The sequence below is a fragment of the Dreissena polymorpha genome, chromosome 3 (assembly GCF_020536995.1).
Source record: "Dreissena polymorpha isolate Duluth1 chromosome 3, UMN_Dpol_1.0, whole genome shotgun sequence".
NCBI classification, from domain to species: domain Eukaryota; kingdom Metazoa; phylum Mollusca; class Bivalvia; order Myida; family Dreissenidae; genus Dreissena; species Dreissena polymorpha.
This window is the reverse complement of record NC_068357.1, coordinates 47,166,906-47,184,049: the sequence shown is the minus strand read 5'-3', so window position 1 is coordinate 47,184,049 and position 17,144 is coordinate 47,166,906. Positions and strand designations below refer to the sequence as shown.

The 17,144-nt window shown below is 34.3% G+C and overlaps 2 protein-coding genes across 2 annotated transcripts in view; both read left to right on the top strand.

The window, feature by feature from the left end:
- Positions 1–8,572, top strand: part of LOC127874014 (fibropellin-1-like) — a 116,581-nt gene extending 108,009 nt beyond the window's left edge. Inside the window, exons 13-15 of the mRNA XM_052418122.1 lie at positions 1,733–1,877; positions 2,604–2,688; positions 3,484–8,572. Of these exons, the coding sequence (XP_052274082.1) occupies positions 1,733–1,877; positions 2,604–2,688; positions 3,484–3,660 (407 nt within the window). The 3' untranslated portion in view covers positions 3,661–8,572. The remainder of the gene's footprint in view (positions 1–1,732; positions 1,878–2,603; positions 2,689–3,483) is intronic.
- Positions 8,573–11,143: 2,571 nt separating this feature from the next.
- The window catches only part of LOC127874013 (tripartite motif-containing protein 59-like), a 28,638-nt gene continuing 22,637 nt past the window's right edge, over positions 11,144–17,144 (top strand). Inside the window, exon 1 of the mRNA XM_052418121.1 lies at positions 11,144–11,278. The gene's annotated coding sequence lies outside the window, so the exon portion shown is untranslated. The remainder of the gene's footprint in view (positions 11,279–17,144) is intronic.

The following is a 17,144-nucleotide window of genomic DNA, read 5'->3' as shown; positions in this document are numbered from 1 at the left end:
CTTTGCATTTGTTCGTACCTCCACCAAGAGAAAAGTGTCAACAAATGCTCAATACTGGCATGTCTTTTCATTAATATTCAAATAGAACTGCGTTTCGATAAACAAATAATACGTAGAATATGTGTATGAATCTTAACATTCACAGTTCCAATAGCATATTAATCACAACCATATTTGTCCATTTCAAATGACTTACTTATTTCTTGTCAAGTGGACTGAATACAATCTGTTGCGAGGCTCATGGCTATTTGGGTTATCATAATAGTAATTCATGATTTGTACTGCCTTTTAAAAATGAACGATCGCTTATCAAGCAATTGAATAGTAGTATCCATGTTATAGTTCAATTATTGGCAACAACCGTTAGTGTATTCAGTTCAAGGTCTTACTGTGAAAAATCCGCTTTGGGATCATATTTAACTATGTTTTGTCGAAGTGTTCGATTTGTGAAAGGATTCCAGTCACATATAGACTGGTAAATATACAAAGTTACCGAATTTCGGTCATTAGACTCAGGCTAGTTCAAAAACTTAAAAAGACAATGTCTATCACAGTGTACCGTAATAAGTAATATATAAACTTATAATTGTAGCGTCTGGATTAAAATCCTGAGAATTGAGTTATGTTAAATGTAACATGACCTTGTTCTTTAAAGTAATTAGATATATATTTAGTTAGTCCAATGTCAAATTCAATTCATAATGTTCAACGAGTAGTTTCATTGAAATCTGTCCGTCACACAAGATTAATACTCTTTACTGTAGACTTTTTGAGACTAAATTATCGTTGTTATTGACTTTGTATCGAATTGTACAAAACGCGTTAAGATAACAAATTCGTATAGGTATTAAATGTTTTATGTGCGTGTCTGTGCGAATTCCTTAATATTTGGTTGGAATAAAAATCAATTCACATTTTCAAAGCGACATGCTTTGTGTGTGTAGTAACCACACTATGCAACAAAACGTCATAATTAAAAAACAAATTTGGCAGAATTCGGTAATTTAATAATTCATTTAAATAATCGGCTATTGTTGCCCAAGAAGAAGAATACAAAAGCGTTCACAACTACAACCATATGACCGGTCGTTTAATATTTGATCCGATTTAATAATATTTCACTGCCTTATTCACACATACACGGGTATCTTCAATACAATCGTACATAAAGCGTTTTTCACTTTACGGCGTTTGCTAACATATTTCCAAAGTTGAAGGCCCAATACATGGATTGGGTTTTAATCGTTTTGCTATGTTGTTACTTACGTGCTTTTTCAGCGGCAGGGCAATATTGTCGAAATCAATATTTGTTTTTACTCACTAAACACTTCAGCCCCGTCAAGAGGTTTCACATCAATATGCTTACATATATTTTATATTCTCCACGATCTTAAAATGCAACCATTTAATGTGACTATTATATTGTTAATGACGAAACAAACTACCATGCAGCGTTGTGATTCCTTTTTACAACTGACGGTATGCCATCAATAAGTCGATTATGGGATCGGTTACTTATACTTCAACTGCCTCCATCACATTTGTCCCTCTTTCAGCTTGTTTCATTTTTTTTTTTTTTGCTTTTGCAAAATGAGAAACATAACACGTGTTCCATAGACAGGCACTATTCAAGCCTGATAGAACTTGTTCTATTTGTGCCTAAATATGAACTTTTCAAAGGCGCCTTTTTTGATTTTGTATATATTGCTTTTGTGTTCCAATTACAATGCAGAGGCGTCAACATCTCAAGCGCCTGAATCACATTCAACTGTCTCACCGACTACGGAATCGTTGAAATATGTGTACATCGGCATTGGGCTCGGCGTCTTTGTGTTGGTTGTCACCAATGTAGCAGTTATTGTCATCATAACAAAGAAGTAAGCTTGAACATTACTTGTTAATATTACATTTATGTTCAATGTTAAATTATAGATACTGAAGAAAACTTAAATGGTTTACTGTATACGATTTAACTTAATACATCCAATGTAATTCAATTAAAATCCATAATGTGATGTACGACAAAACATGCATGATTATTCGAGCAAGCGTTCATTACACAGGTACAAAACATTCGCATTGTGTACATGCGTAGAAATTAAAGTGTCTGATTACATTTGCTTGTCTTAAAATAGAAATCGTTTGAAAGTTCTCAACTTGCGCCATAATCTTCACGTATTTATCCGACCCATTAAACTTCTACAACTCCTTTGTGTGTAAGTTTAAGGCCACCAAGCGAATGCGGGACAAATTCATGAGGGGTAGTTCTTTTCTCCCCTTCATTTTCTTACGACAGATGATTCCAACCATTACTTTTTGTTCCTAGAGGCATCAATGGTATCTTAAGCTTAGGGTTGTCTTGGAAGTTACAAGAAGTTTGATTGCTGCTGGTTTTTAACTTTGAAAGTCATATTTATTTGTAACCTTTTCCTTCACATTGTTGTGCACATTGGTTTCGTATTATAAGTGATTTCAAATTATGTATTTATATATTTATTTGTAATTACTTAATGCATTATTGTTTAAATGTATTTATTTATTGATGTGTTAATGTATTTATTTTTATTTATAATTATATAATTTACAATTAACCTTTGTAAAAGAATACGCAGGAGGCGTAATACCCCAAGCTATCCGATGACAGACCGCCAACAGATGACGCAATGCGTTCCCTCGCAGATAGATGCTGTACGTTGCAACGCCTTAATACAAACACAGTTATTTATATGATATTGCTCTAGACTATCTGTAATATTGATGATACAACACAACTGTAAAATTATTGAAACGACAAGATATTGGGGAAAGACGAATGTAGATAAAGTGAGCCACTTTTCCTTAGTATTTTGCTTACTCGTTCGTTGCAAACCGACCTTTTTGCGAGCTGATCGCTAAATTACAAGGTGTGTTTAAAATATTAGCGATTACCTAGCAAGCAACGAGAGAGTGAGCAAAGTATTAAGGAGAGTGTGTTTGTGTTTTAAAATCTTCAATATGGATCGATCACATGATCAGTCTTTCGCCAAAGCCGCCATGTTAGCCAAATAATGTGTTACTGTAATGGCCACTATACATATTTGACTGATTCTTTCTAAAAGCTGAAATATTCAAATACTAGAATAATCAAGTTGTAAATTGATTTGTTTTGCACGGTTGAGTAAAAGAATACCAGGCCTGCAGACGATTCCTCGCTCAAACTGTGAAATGAATTCATCGTAGTATTCAATGATCATTGCCAACTGATAGTATTTTAAGTGTATATAAAACAGACGCTTTTAAAATGCAATCAATACCAAGGTTGTGGATGCCAGAATTATATATTATTTAATTTGGTTATAATTCATACAGGATGATATTTGAAAGAATTGTGCACACACGAAACGATAATATCTTCTATACAATAATAAAAATAATAAATAATATATTTATATAACCTAGCATCGTAATGAACATGAGCCAGACCACACTTACCTTATTATGCAGGTGAGAGATTATCAACCACTGGCAGATCGTGGTCTGATGAGAAGAGACTATGATCGCATAGCAGACCGTGATGTGCTTCCAAGAGAGTATGATGAGGTAGAGATCACAGAGACGAGCCTTCAGTCTGACGTCCCACAATACAGGGCGCCACTAGCAGCAAGGACGATGGTTACCTAAACCAATGACTGAAAAGATGTCAAGGGACATATCAATACCACTGAAACCAAAGGACTAGCCGTAGCCGTAACGTTAAACGAGTGTCACTTGCAACATAACACCAGTTCCAACAGAGCTTTCAATGGATATACATGCCCTGCTTTAAAAGACAAGCAATTGTCCCTTCGCGCAAAACATCAAGGCATCAGATTTTTTATCCACATGTATGCAACCTTGTAAAGTGCGAAGGAATTGTTTATATTGTAAAAAAAATAAATATTTTGCTTATTTACATTTTATTGATAAAAAATGTATCACAATAACAATACCAAATTAAAATTGAGTTGTTAGTTTAAAGAAAAACATATTTAGATAATATGTATTCTCTCAAACAGGAATCTGTTTATTGATGTTTGCGACTAATTGTGTGTGCGTGTTTTTCCTTAATGTCCTTAATGTAGGATATTCTAATAGTTAAATATTTATTTGACGCTTTCCTTTCGTGATGTGAGTTCTGTTTATATTATGTTTATTCTTGATATACAATAACGCTGTACAATGTGCATGCAAATTGATGTATTTCTTACGTTTATCACATGGCCATGAGACAAAATACTCAAACTTTTAATGACGAGTTCAGCATACAACCGTCACAATTTGAATGTATGAATTTCTTTTATTGAAATAATGCGATTTAAACGAACTAGTTTGCTGAATAATGTAAACAATTAAGTTTAAAACAATTTTTTAAGTTCACAGACTGTTGGCTTAATATTCATAGTCCGGAATGTAAAAATATTGGACAAAACAAACACTAATATGGCGGTACAAATGATTTCAACCCTTGTATTCATTTTGAAACCACATACCGTATCAATTATACTGTATACTTATTTCAATGAAGCTACCAGTGTTACACAACATGGATCATCGGTGTTTGTTATGTCCAATGAAAATATTTCGTCTAGAAATACGGATGTCCAGAGTTCCGTTACAATTTTGATCAATTTTGCCAAGAACTATTTCGCTGTTTTCATACGCTTGAATTACCTTTCTTGCCGTTTCTTGAATTATTTTAGCCCGTAAGTATGGTTGTATTTCATATTGATTGATGAAAGTTAGTAAAGCGAAGTCAACAATACTATGCTTATATGAGTTATGGGTATTCTTGTATGTATATGTATATGAACATCAGTGTTATTCTTAACGTGTCAAATTTAAGATTGTAGATTTTGTTATATATTACGCAAATGAACTGTGAATGTCGTTGCTGCAATTCGTCAAATAGTTGTATGAAAAATAGTATAGCGAGAATACATGCGTGGTGTGCACATACTTGGCTGAATCAAGCATCACATTCAGTCGTGTTTTAATATTACAAAATATTATTACTTACGACTGATGAAGTAGTTTGTTTTTGCATGATATTAAAATACATAGATTGCTTTGAGAATAGTCTAAAACCGCTTTTTATCACATGCTATACCCTGTTTCCCATGGTATACAACCATTACATTTTTTTACACATGTGTAATACAACATTTTTAAGCGTTTTCATTGGCTTAGATTTCGTTTATTGACCAATCGCATTTTGTTATTTTGCTGAAATGGCGTTGCAACGTCAAATGACGTCACGAAATGTAAACAACATTCTGGATTTATCATTATGTTTTCGTAAATATTTATTTAATTTGCTCTAAAGCATGTGATAAACAAAATATGACACTCGTTGTCATTTCATACCATATTTTATTGAACTCATCCAGGAAATTCGTTAGTAAGCTCGCCAAAGGCTCACTTACTAACAAAATTCCTGAACTCGTTTAATAAAATATGGTATGATATAACAACTCTTGCCAGATCCTATATATCTTTTTGACACGCATGATATTGTTACATTGGATTAATGCATTACGCTATATTAGAAGTCTTAATATTTATATTCTTATATTGTGAGAAAAGAATTGAACTTAATATCATATTTCTGTACTTCGATATTATTTATTCTAGAAAACTTTAAACCTTAAATCATGAACAATTGATATATTCCTTTGATGAATGGACTGTACAGTGTACGCACATTGCATGCAGATATTTCTTTGTTCCCTTTTTCGTTAAAAAAAAATTAATGTCGTGCGAATATATCTCGAAGCTAGTGTTTCTGAACATATGTTTCGGTGTTATTTATCATTGAAATAAATGAACTGGTACAATGTACTATACTTTCCATGTTATATGTCCTTGAGGAATAAACTGACTGTATATTTAGAAAATCGATTTAGATATTATTGGTTAATGCGAAAAATAATCTCTATCGAACAGATGTACTGGATAATATATATTAATTTAATGAATGTATATATAGCGTAAGTATTTAGATGTATTCCTAATCTATTGACATTTTTTACGGCTCAATATTCTTTAGAGGAATCAACTATTGAATACATGTGTTTTGATTTTGTTTAGTTTTTTTACAGACATAACTTTGTATTGTGAACATGTATTTTGATTTTGTTTCAGATAACATAACTGAATAACTTTCAAACGTATATTGTTGGTTCTGACATAAATGAAATGTATATTGGGTACATATAGTTTTACTGTATGTTTTCCTTCTACTTAATAACTGTATATTGATCGCAAGTATAGAGTACTGGTTTTTTTTTACGGGAGATGTTATAACTGTAAATGATCCAAATGTATCTTGATTTTATTCTTTCCGGTTTTAAAAGTGCGGGATATTGCTCACATACATTTTGATTTGGAGGACATACATCAATTGTATTGTGTGTGCATGTGTGTGGATCTTATATTTTCATGCTATAAACGAACATGAGCTGTATTGAGCAAATATATTTAGATACAATATATGATTAAGATGTATAATTCCTTATTTAAATGAATGAAAATAGTGCGCATATGTCGTTTGTTTGTATGTAAATGCAATGGTCGTTGCACAGCTGTATCGCCAGTTTTTATGATGTTTTGTGCTTAATGTTGTATTGTATGTATTGTCTTATATAGCATAAACAATTGGTCATATGCCTTAAATTAAAGACTAACAGACACGAATTTCTATCCTGTCAATGATTCCTGAGTTTCATTTCATCAATATATTTGATAAAAGCTGATTATTCGCATTACGTCTTGCTTTCTTTCTGAAGCTACATAAAACTGATCTCGCTTCATATTCTACGGGAGTGTTAATACGAGACATATATATACTCAATATACTTTATGCAGACATTTTATAATCGTCTTGGACGATAATTTGTATTCGACAAAATTCAAAATGGCGGACACTCAATACAATTAAAATGGATTGCTGTCAGCCTTCTTGAATAAAATAATGTTCTTCGAAGTTTCTTCATTTAATATAAAACTTCTCACGTTTTATATATATGTATATATAAACCCAATATGGCTGGACGACAGTTATTATTTTGTTATGTCAATAGTGATTATAAGTCGCCACCTTGGGTTTGCTTAATCTTACACAACAGCAGTTTTGTTAAAAAATGAGCACACTTGATGGACTCAATGCGTGGAAGCATTTTAAATAAATATATTGTTGAACAAAAGTCTAAATAAGAGACTGGTGGCCATAATTTTATTTAGCCGAATTGTTGCATTAAGGATCTGTTTTATTTTGTGAAGACGTACATACAATTTCATGCGGTTGATAAACATAATGCGTACAAGTGTTCGACATAAAGATTACACCAAAAATACAAGCCAGTCGACTTATTGCTATCTTAAATTGTTAAAAGTGTCAATTTTATTAAGTAAACTTCGTTTACATGTTTTGACAGATTTTGATTCAGATCGAAGTAGTTGCTCTAAATGATAACTTTATTTATGTATTTATTTACCTTTATTTCGAAAAAAGTAAACATGCAAAATGGCTTACTGGAGGTTAACTATAGCTTTCATTGGTTATAAGCACTGTTGTATCTGTAGTACACACAAATATTGTATATGATATATATTTATATTTGTATGTTAAGCTGCACTGAACTTAAATGGAATTTAATCATACTTTCAGTCTTTTTGGTTTTACTTATTACGTATGGAACATACTTGCGTATATACAAACTGAATATCATTATAGGGATTAAGGCACTTAAATATATAATAAGAAATCGTAGTATTCATCGGTTACATAGAATCGATATGTATACAAAACAATGTAGCCATGTAACAATTTTTTTCGATATAATGCGAATCTATCTTTTATTTAAATATATTGTTCCGAAACGTAGGGTTTGAAAACAGCACAATTAGTATTATATTATATATGTTAAAGCATATATTTGCTTTCGCCTGCTCTTAGTTTTCTAGTTGCTGATTTTTTCAATGCAAACTGACATTTTTGTCTGACAGTTTCTACCATTTGCCTTACAGATTGGTTAGATAAAAATAAACCGTATTTCTTTATGAAATGTTGCGTATATATATTGTACATACTGGTTTGTATAAGATGCTTTAGTCCCTTCCCTGTATTTAATGTCTATATTGGAATACTTATATATATTTTGTTTAAAGCGACTATGCCAACAAAAGTCGTCCAGCTGTAGTATACACTTAAAAAATAACGTTAATAACCCAAGTTACAAATATCTATAATAATTAACATATTATTGAAATAACTATAACTTTCTGGGAAAGAAACGAAACAATGTAGATCGTGTTTCTTCGACTTTTTTTGTTGTTTACACCCAACCACATGTTAACTTTTTACACTGTCCGTGTTATTTATAATTGGTTTTCTTTTTTTTAGTATTTTTCTTAATGTGTTTGTATATTCATTTCTTAAATGTTATATTATTATTTCGCTTCGGGAATATAATCTGTTGGTATGAACTCTCACGGTGGATGTATGAATGTAATTCTTTCCTTCAGTATATTACAGTATAATAAATATAGCCTCTTTCTTAGAGTTTTATTTGTTTGTTAAACCAACAACTTACCGAGCATAGAAAGAGTAAGTATTTACACGATTAGTGTTTTCATGTAATGAGTCATGTAAGTTTGAAAGTCACACTCGTATAGAATACCTAATGTGAATGTAATATCGTTCTAAATCTTGTAAGATTGCTTTTATTACATTTTAAAGGGACATGAATAAGCTGATTAATGAACTCTGTTTATATATATATATTTCATCAATTTGAAATAATTGTATGAAGGAAGCTGCACGCACAAATGACACACCAACACGGTTACCATAGGACATTTAGTCCGAATGAGATGCATCTTAAAGAAAATACCATACCAGCTAGGTAACTGTCTTATATCAAATCTAAATGAAATTAAGTTACAAGCAGATACATACCGACAACACCAATGATACTCCCCATAGCAGTTAGTTGACAATATGAAAGCAAGTCAGCGTAACAATTAGCTACATGCACATAAATAGCGGCACACCATCTTATAAGTTACGCTTTGATTACACGAGATGTTACTATAAGAAGATGTACAGTATGTTGTTTGTTTTTCAATGTGTCATACACAACACACATATAGAAGCAGATATATACTGCTATCACACTTGAAACTCAACCAATACACATACCTTCATTTTATAACATAATATTGCTGTTCTATGCTGTAATCACAAATGTTACTGTCCGAAAGACCTAAATAACAATATGATTTTAAAATGAGATTGCAATTTGTTTTGACATCACCAAAATGGTATTAACCCAAAAAGCTATATTACATTAAGATTTTCCAGTCTATATTTACATCACACATATTACAACCAACAACAGCAATGTAAGAATATGATAGCGACATCTTTACTGCCATCGCAAATATAAAAATACAAAACAGATAGTTTACAATATGATAAATAGTCTATACTTCAAAATAATTCCCCTCACACCAGCTATATAACGTTATGATATCGATAGTCTGTACTGGCATAACACATAGTAGACATCAATGCGGTTTGGAAACAAAAGGATATCACCAGTTTTAATTGACATCACAAATGATGCTTCTCCCATAACAGCTGTTTGACAATGTGAAACCATATGACTACGCTAGTTTATACTCACATTACAATTGTTACTTATAAAAACGTTGCCATATGATATCGCCATTCTATACTTATATTACACAATGTTGCTTCCCACAACCGCTAAGTTAGGCTATTATATCGCCGGTTTATGATAAAATCGCAAATGTTACTAAGCACAACCGCTACGTTACGATATCGACAGTTTAAACTGACATCATCAAAGTTTTATTAACTATAACAGCTATATTACAGTCAGATATTCCCAGACTATGCTGGCATTATAGCTATTTCTCCACACAAAATCTATGTAAGAATATGATATCAACAGTCTTTACTGACATCTCAAATATCAATCCTCAAAACAGATAGTTTACAATATGATATAACCTGATTCAATTACATCGCAAATGTTACTATCCAAAATAGACACGAACGTCCCCCATTTTGTCACAGGAAGTGGTTATAAACCACTATATTTTTGGTCAACAATACAGAAACGAACATCATGTAAGTGAACAACATCACCGAGATGAACGACATCACTGAATTTGACATAATACGACAGTGCCTCGACAAATCATTACATATTTAAACAAGATAACACTATTATTTAACATTATAAGATTTTGTTTAAACAACTCAACGCAATATTTTGACAAAATAACAGGACTATTTGACATAATAAGACAGGGTGAAGACAAGTTAAAACCGCATCTGGACAAGATAGAATGACGCTTTGACATAATAGGAGTGAGTTTTGACCTGTCAACACAACATTTAGACAAGATCAAATGATGGTTCGACATAATAAGACTGCATGTTGAAAAGTCAACATCACATTAATTTGGACAAGATAACATGACGGTTTGACATAAAAAAAACTGTATTTTGACAAGTCAACGCGCAACATTTGGACAAGATAACATCACTGTTTGACAAAATAAGACTGTATTTGGACAAGTCAACACCACATTTGGACATAATCACACAATTGTTTGACATAATAAAACTGTGTTTTGACAAGTCAACACCACATTTGGACAAGATAACACGACGGTTTGACTTAATAGGACTGTATTTTGACACGTCAACATCAAATTTAGACAAGATAGACGATTTGACATAATAGAACTGCATTTTGACAAGTCAACACCACAAGTGAACATAATTACACGACTGTTTGACATAATAAGACTGTATTTTGACAAGTCAACACCACATATTGACAAAATATCACGACGGTTTGACATAATAAGACACCTTCAAAAGAAGACAGAAATAATTGTAACAACGTAAGACAGCTATGGCGTTCCGTACTATAAGGTCTTCCACTAAAACGTATGACACAACCATCTTTCCGTACTTTTATCTGTGTTCGATTGATTACGCAATTGTGACGTAATTTATGTGACGAAACACGCCAGTTTAAGCTACGTATGTTTGTCACGCATCCTTTGAAACTTCGATATGAATAAAATATATCGCTTGGATTTCGTAAATCGTGTTTTTGGTCACATTGTACATAAGCACTCGATACAAAGGTGTTTTTTTTTATTTGTGGTTTAAAACAAATTTATACCAAAGCCTTAAAAGGATGGAATAACAGAAAATGTAAGTGCATATCTTCGTAATTTAATTGATATAAGCATTGGATTTAAGACATTAAGTTATTGAGGTAAGCGTATCGTTTACTAAATTTTGTGTTTTGACTCCTGTTCAAATATCTTTGAATGCCATATTTTGACTCCTCTAGGCAGTCTGTTGAAGTTTTGTTGTTATAAATAGGGATTAAGGTAGCCTGTTTTCCTTTCTATTCGGCCACTTAAGAATATAATAAGCTGTAGATTGTAAATAAACACAAAAATAAAAAATAATAGCAATATGTATTAACGCAATATAAATGGCAAACAAGTTTTAACTTGAACTTTCATCGGAAATGGTTTGTTTGGAGCGATTTTTTTCCTTTCTTTATAAAGTACAGGAAAACGGCACTTTTTCAAAGAGGGAAAACTTCAAATTTCCCTTTTGCGGTCAACAAAATTCCCAATTGTAGGTTTCTACAAATAGAAATATTTTTTAAATAAATTGCAACATTTAATCAATTAGTTTTCCTATGCATCTGTATGGCTTGAACCTAAATAAAAATACTACTGACAACTTGATATTTAGTTATCAATTAAAAAGTATTTGGGAGCAAAAAAATCAAATACACCAATTTCCCAATATGAAGACTTCACGACGCGAATTTTCCCAATTTCAGGTTTTTTTGTGAACAATTTTCCCAATTGGGCTGGTACAGGTACTTTTCCCAATTGGGCAAACAAATTCGCTAGTTTGCAAATAAATACCTCTTTTTTATTTGACAGTTGTAGGTCAGGATCGCTCTGACACTTATAAATCTATTAGGCCACTCTGATAGGTCGAACATTGGCGCGTGCAGAATGAGGTTCGGTACGGGGTATCGCTTAATTTTCGTAAAGGCTGTGTTGAGCGAGTTGTTGGGTTTTTGTGAGTGTATATTTTATAACATTATATGCAACGAAATTCGGTAACAAAACGATTAGATCTATGTATTCACATAAAACAAACATATTAAGGTGATAAGGATCACGCGTTTTTGCCGAACAAATTTATGTAAACATGTTTACAAATTACCAATTTAACAATTCAAAGAAACGTATCATTGGATTTTTAAGAACAACGAATTCAACGGAACTCGTCTCAGCGTCTTACAACCTTTGGCAGAATGCCAAGTGGACCCAATGTCCCATAAAGGATACGTCGCAATTTCCCCAGCTGAGAATTTTAAGAGTCGGTCGATCATTCATATTTGATGACTGCCGTTGATCACAAACGCAGCAGACATCGTTAAAATTGACATCACCATCAATGTCAGCCTAAGAATCCTCGTATAGTACTGTGGATAGTACTGGCTGACGGCATAGTCGTGATGTTTGGCCTCCTTTTTGCGGGCTTCTTTTCTTTGTCGTGCTCATTTGGTGTCGAGTTCTCCGTATCTAGCTCCTCTTGATGAGCATCGATTTCCATCATGTATTGTTGGCCGGTAATTTCTCGGCCACTTTGATTCGGTTTCGCTCTTTTTTGATCTTACATCTGCACAAACCAAACTCTAAGTTCGCAGATGTTGGGCCACTTTGTTCGTCAGATATTCCAGAGCCGCCTCTTTCCCCCTTGAACTGCATTTAACTTTCTTAACTGGCGTTTCATTCCTAAACGCTTCACATGGGAGTTGTTCCGGCGAGATGTCGTTTCTATTAAACGGGAAAATTCCCACCTTCCTAAATGCCGATATTATTATTAGGTGGGCTGACAGCTTTTAAATAAGCCTTGCATGCGATACGGGCTACTTCATATTTCATTAAACCTTTCCCATGTTTGCCTGTATGTAGGCTGCGCAGTCGGAGTAGTAGTACCGTTTGAATGGTCCAAATACGACAACATCGAGAGGCTGTATGATATGTGAAGCGTGGGCAAGCAAAACGAACACATATATGTTCCGTTCTCTAGCAAAATGGATAATATCAGCGACGTATGGGTTTTATGGCCGTCAAATATCAACAACACCGATTGGCTCATATCGGAAATGCGTGTCCATGTATTCTTTGAACACATCTCTATTTGAACATCCGGTTTCCGACATTGTTGCCATTGCTCCGATCCCGTTCATTAGTTCCTCGTTCATCATTTTGCCTTTGAAAACAAAGAAAGGTGGTATGTGGTTCCAAGCAGCGTTGGCGCGGGCTATGAGTGTGGTAGTTGTTGATCGCGGTAAAGTTACTGCCTGGGGTTTTTATTTTGTGGGGGCAATCACATTTGGTGGGCGATGCTCAGGACTAATGCCAGTTTCGTCCATATTTTACACGCGCTCGGGGCAGTCAACCTAGATTGATGTATAAATAATCTGCAGACTCTGGTGTCGATTTTTTGTTACTCTCTCAAGCGGACGGTTTCTTCGAGTCAACTTTCGATTGCCACCTCTGCAAAATCCATACAACCAGCATTTGCTGACGGGCTTGTCCATTGGCCTTCTCCCAGATCGGAAAGCCTTCCCGCCGGCATACTTCTGAAGAGTTGCATTTTACACACCATAACCCAACCGTGCCTTCACCGCGGTGATTTCGACAAGACCTAGCTCTTCTTCTTCTAAGAAGGGGGTTTCTCTGCCGAAATCATCAGGGTCAATCTCGCCGCTTATCCTGTCACGAAGCGTCTGGGACGGAATACCAAATTCCATAGCAGTATTCAGTATGGATTTCACACGAATCTCAAATACAGCCTTTATAGTTTCTGGAGAATATTTCCTGTACCAGATACGCACCTTAATGGATTTGCATAGCACAGTAGGTGTGTGATAATTTAATAACGGACACAAATTGGATATTAATTGTAAACGCTTAATTTTAGCGTATTACCCAAAATCCATTGTTGAAATATAGACGGGCCTCAAATTAAGTTCTTCAGTATAAACAGAGAAGTAGTCACGTGACCCGATAAAAGCATTAACACGCTGACGAGTGTTGGAATTGTAAAAATATGACGAAAAATAACATTTTATGAGTTACTTGCACATAAAATTAATGTTAAATTATGTTCAGGTGAATGCGTTATAAACTGCAATTACGGTTTAAACATGTGTTGTCGCATTTTACACTTCTGATGATCAAGAAACAAATGTTGTAGAAATTTGCTCAAAATTCGGACACGTGCGGATACTCGGATTTACAGTTTATTACGACATAAGAAAAAATATATAGAAATGACCGAATAGATAGGATACCAGACATGGCGAGAGACCGTCACAATTTACAGTCCAGGAGACCAGGAGAAAATAATCACAGGCCAGTTGAAATTTGCACAGGCCTCAATTGTAAGTGTTTGACCAGGGAGTGCATAGAGCCCTTATTCTCGGCATGGCAAAGTAAATTCACAAAAAGGCAAACATAAGCATACAAATTTGAGTTGGGGAAATAAATTAAGCGTGTTAGTTACAGTTTGTGGATATATTGACGCTTTAAACATATATACTCAACTGTTGTCGATGTATTTAGCTAAGAATAATTAAAATATTAAATAAGTTTACCTTTAAATAACCATTTCACTAACATGCCATTACAGTAAACTGTATAGAGTGGCAAACATAATAAAGCAGAATATGCGCATGAATCTGATTAAACACAGATCCACTTACATATAAATCATGTTTGTCTTTTGTTTTCATTTTCCAACGATAATCCTGTAACTGTTAGATGTAGTTTCCTTCGAGAGTAGACTGCATTCCAATTTTCAAACACTTGTTCTGTGACATTCAGTACATAAATTAAAAAAAACAGAGTTTTATTTGTATTCAAAACGTATGCTCCGTCGTAGAATGACACGCGCTTTTCATTTATCCATACTAATTATATGACGTCCGTCCTTAATTCGATTGTTATTTGTCCTTTTTGCTGAGCATCTTTTTTATCGTCCGCCATCTTGGATCACGTTAACAACATGTGTGCAACGAACGTAAACTCGTATATGTCCGACTACTTACGCGAACCAATAGTAAAGTATGATGTCGTTCGGCGAGACGCTCCGTTAACGTTTTGAATCACTTTCGGAATGTATCGATGCAGTTTGTAATGTAATTCAACGAATTATGTCCGGAAATATCATGAGTCGGTAAGCACGAAATAATAAAGTTGTGAAAACTGCAAGAGGGTTACACTCTTTTGAAACAAAAATCGCCGGCCAGTTAGTTCGTCGATTTTTCATTTCACCGTCGGCCTTTTTAAATGTTCGTCGGCAATGGCCGACGGACCGACGGGTTTTTACCTTGTATCTGATACAATGATAATTATTATTGTTATTTCATCACATATTTATCTTGTATTTACACATTTTGAATGCAATTGACTGTGTTATCAACCAAAATTCGTTAATAAACTAAATTATCTTAGTCTATGTAACGGCGGCCATATTTATTGAGAGTGCCCTAAAACGACGCTTCTGTTTGGATACCTGATTTCAATGTAAACATAACTGCTGTGGAGACTGAATGCATGGAACATTAGCTCGGGATTGTTGTTTTTATATTTTTATCACCTTTAAAGCAACCTGGATCTGAATTCATGAAATCAATTGAGGTTTTGATTTTTATTCATGGCAATCATTAAAAAGTTTCAACAAAGTTGCATAGATAAATGTTGTATCTTGTTTTACTCCTCACCAGCACAGTAAGGACACATGAAAACACCACCCCTCCTCACAACTCTCACTTGGGTACAATAAATAAGATGAACCCTGTGTCCAAACTAAGAACATTGTACCCATTTCACAAACACCATTGAAGTACTCAGTCGAACCTCACTTGGCGTGAATTGATTGCACACTCAGCAAACGTCTGTGTCAGCCTCATGCTCTGAAGATTCATCGAAAGCAGGGACAGGTGATACTATTTTTATAATTCCATAAGGTCAAAGTTGTTCAGTGTTGCTCAACGTCTGTGACTTTATCTTCCTGTTTCGTTCATCTTCATGTTCCTGTATGCGCTGAACCATGACAGCCTCATTTATAGCATTGCCACTGACTACTAAACTGAGGTACTTTCGCTTGTTTTCTGGGATTTTATGTTTTCATCTCTTTTGCAGAAAATTTGGAGACTTCCGTTTTAGAGGGCTGGATGTTTAGAGGACTGGTTTCTTATTGTAGGGCCTCCGTTGACTTAAATATTGAGGATTCTTTAACATTTGGATCATATGGGTAGATGCCGGTTTTGCGAAAGGATGCATACAAATTATTTGGTGACAGTGCTTGTGCATATGCCTAACTTCCAAGTGCACACACATTGAACCGTGTGATACTTTGCCCACAGTTGTCGCGCGTGAACTTGTAACAAACAGATCTCAAGACCCGTTCGAAAGGCCAACATCAGGAGGCTGCAACACATGGCCTGTGTGTGCTGGTAGAACAAACAGAATGATGTCCTGTGATATGGCCCAATCAATCAACCCGAGATTTATGTGAGACTTATTACCACCATAAAGAATCAGAACAGGATTGTCCACACAACGTTCATGTACGTATTTTAGCAAGTGTTGCTCCATGTACCTTTTAAAAACATCACTATTACTCCAGCCTGACTAAGTGATTTTGTGTACCATTTGACTTAATTACAACCACCATCTAAAAATTCCGACTTCATCCGTAACCTTGGAAATGCAAACAATGGCGGAACACTATTATCAATGGCATTTCCGCAACCAATGACTGCCACCGGGGTTCTTGAAGCAGCTTGCAACTACTGAAAGCGGTTTATGGAAAGTGGACAAACCTTTCTCGTTAACATTTTATATCCGTTTTGGCGTATGCTTTCGATCGTACTTGTCAAGGATATGGCCAAGTTCTGTGTAATATGTTGACACAGTGTACGTGTTGGTGGCTTTGGCGCGTTGAATCTCAAGCCCACGAGACTTCA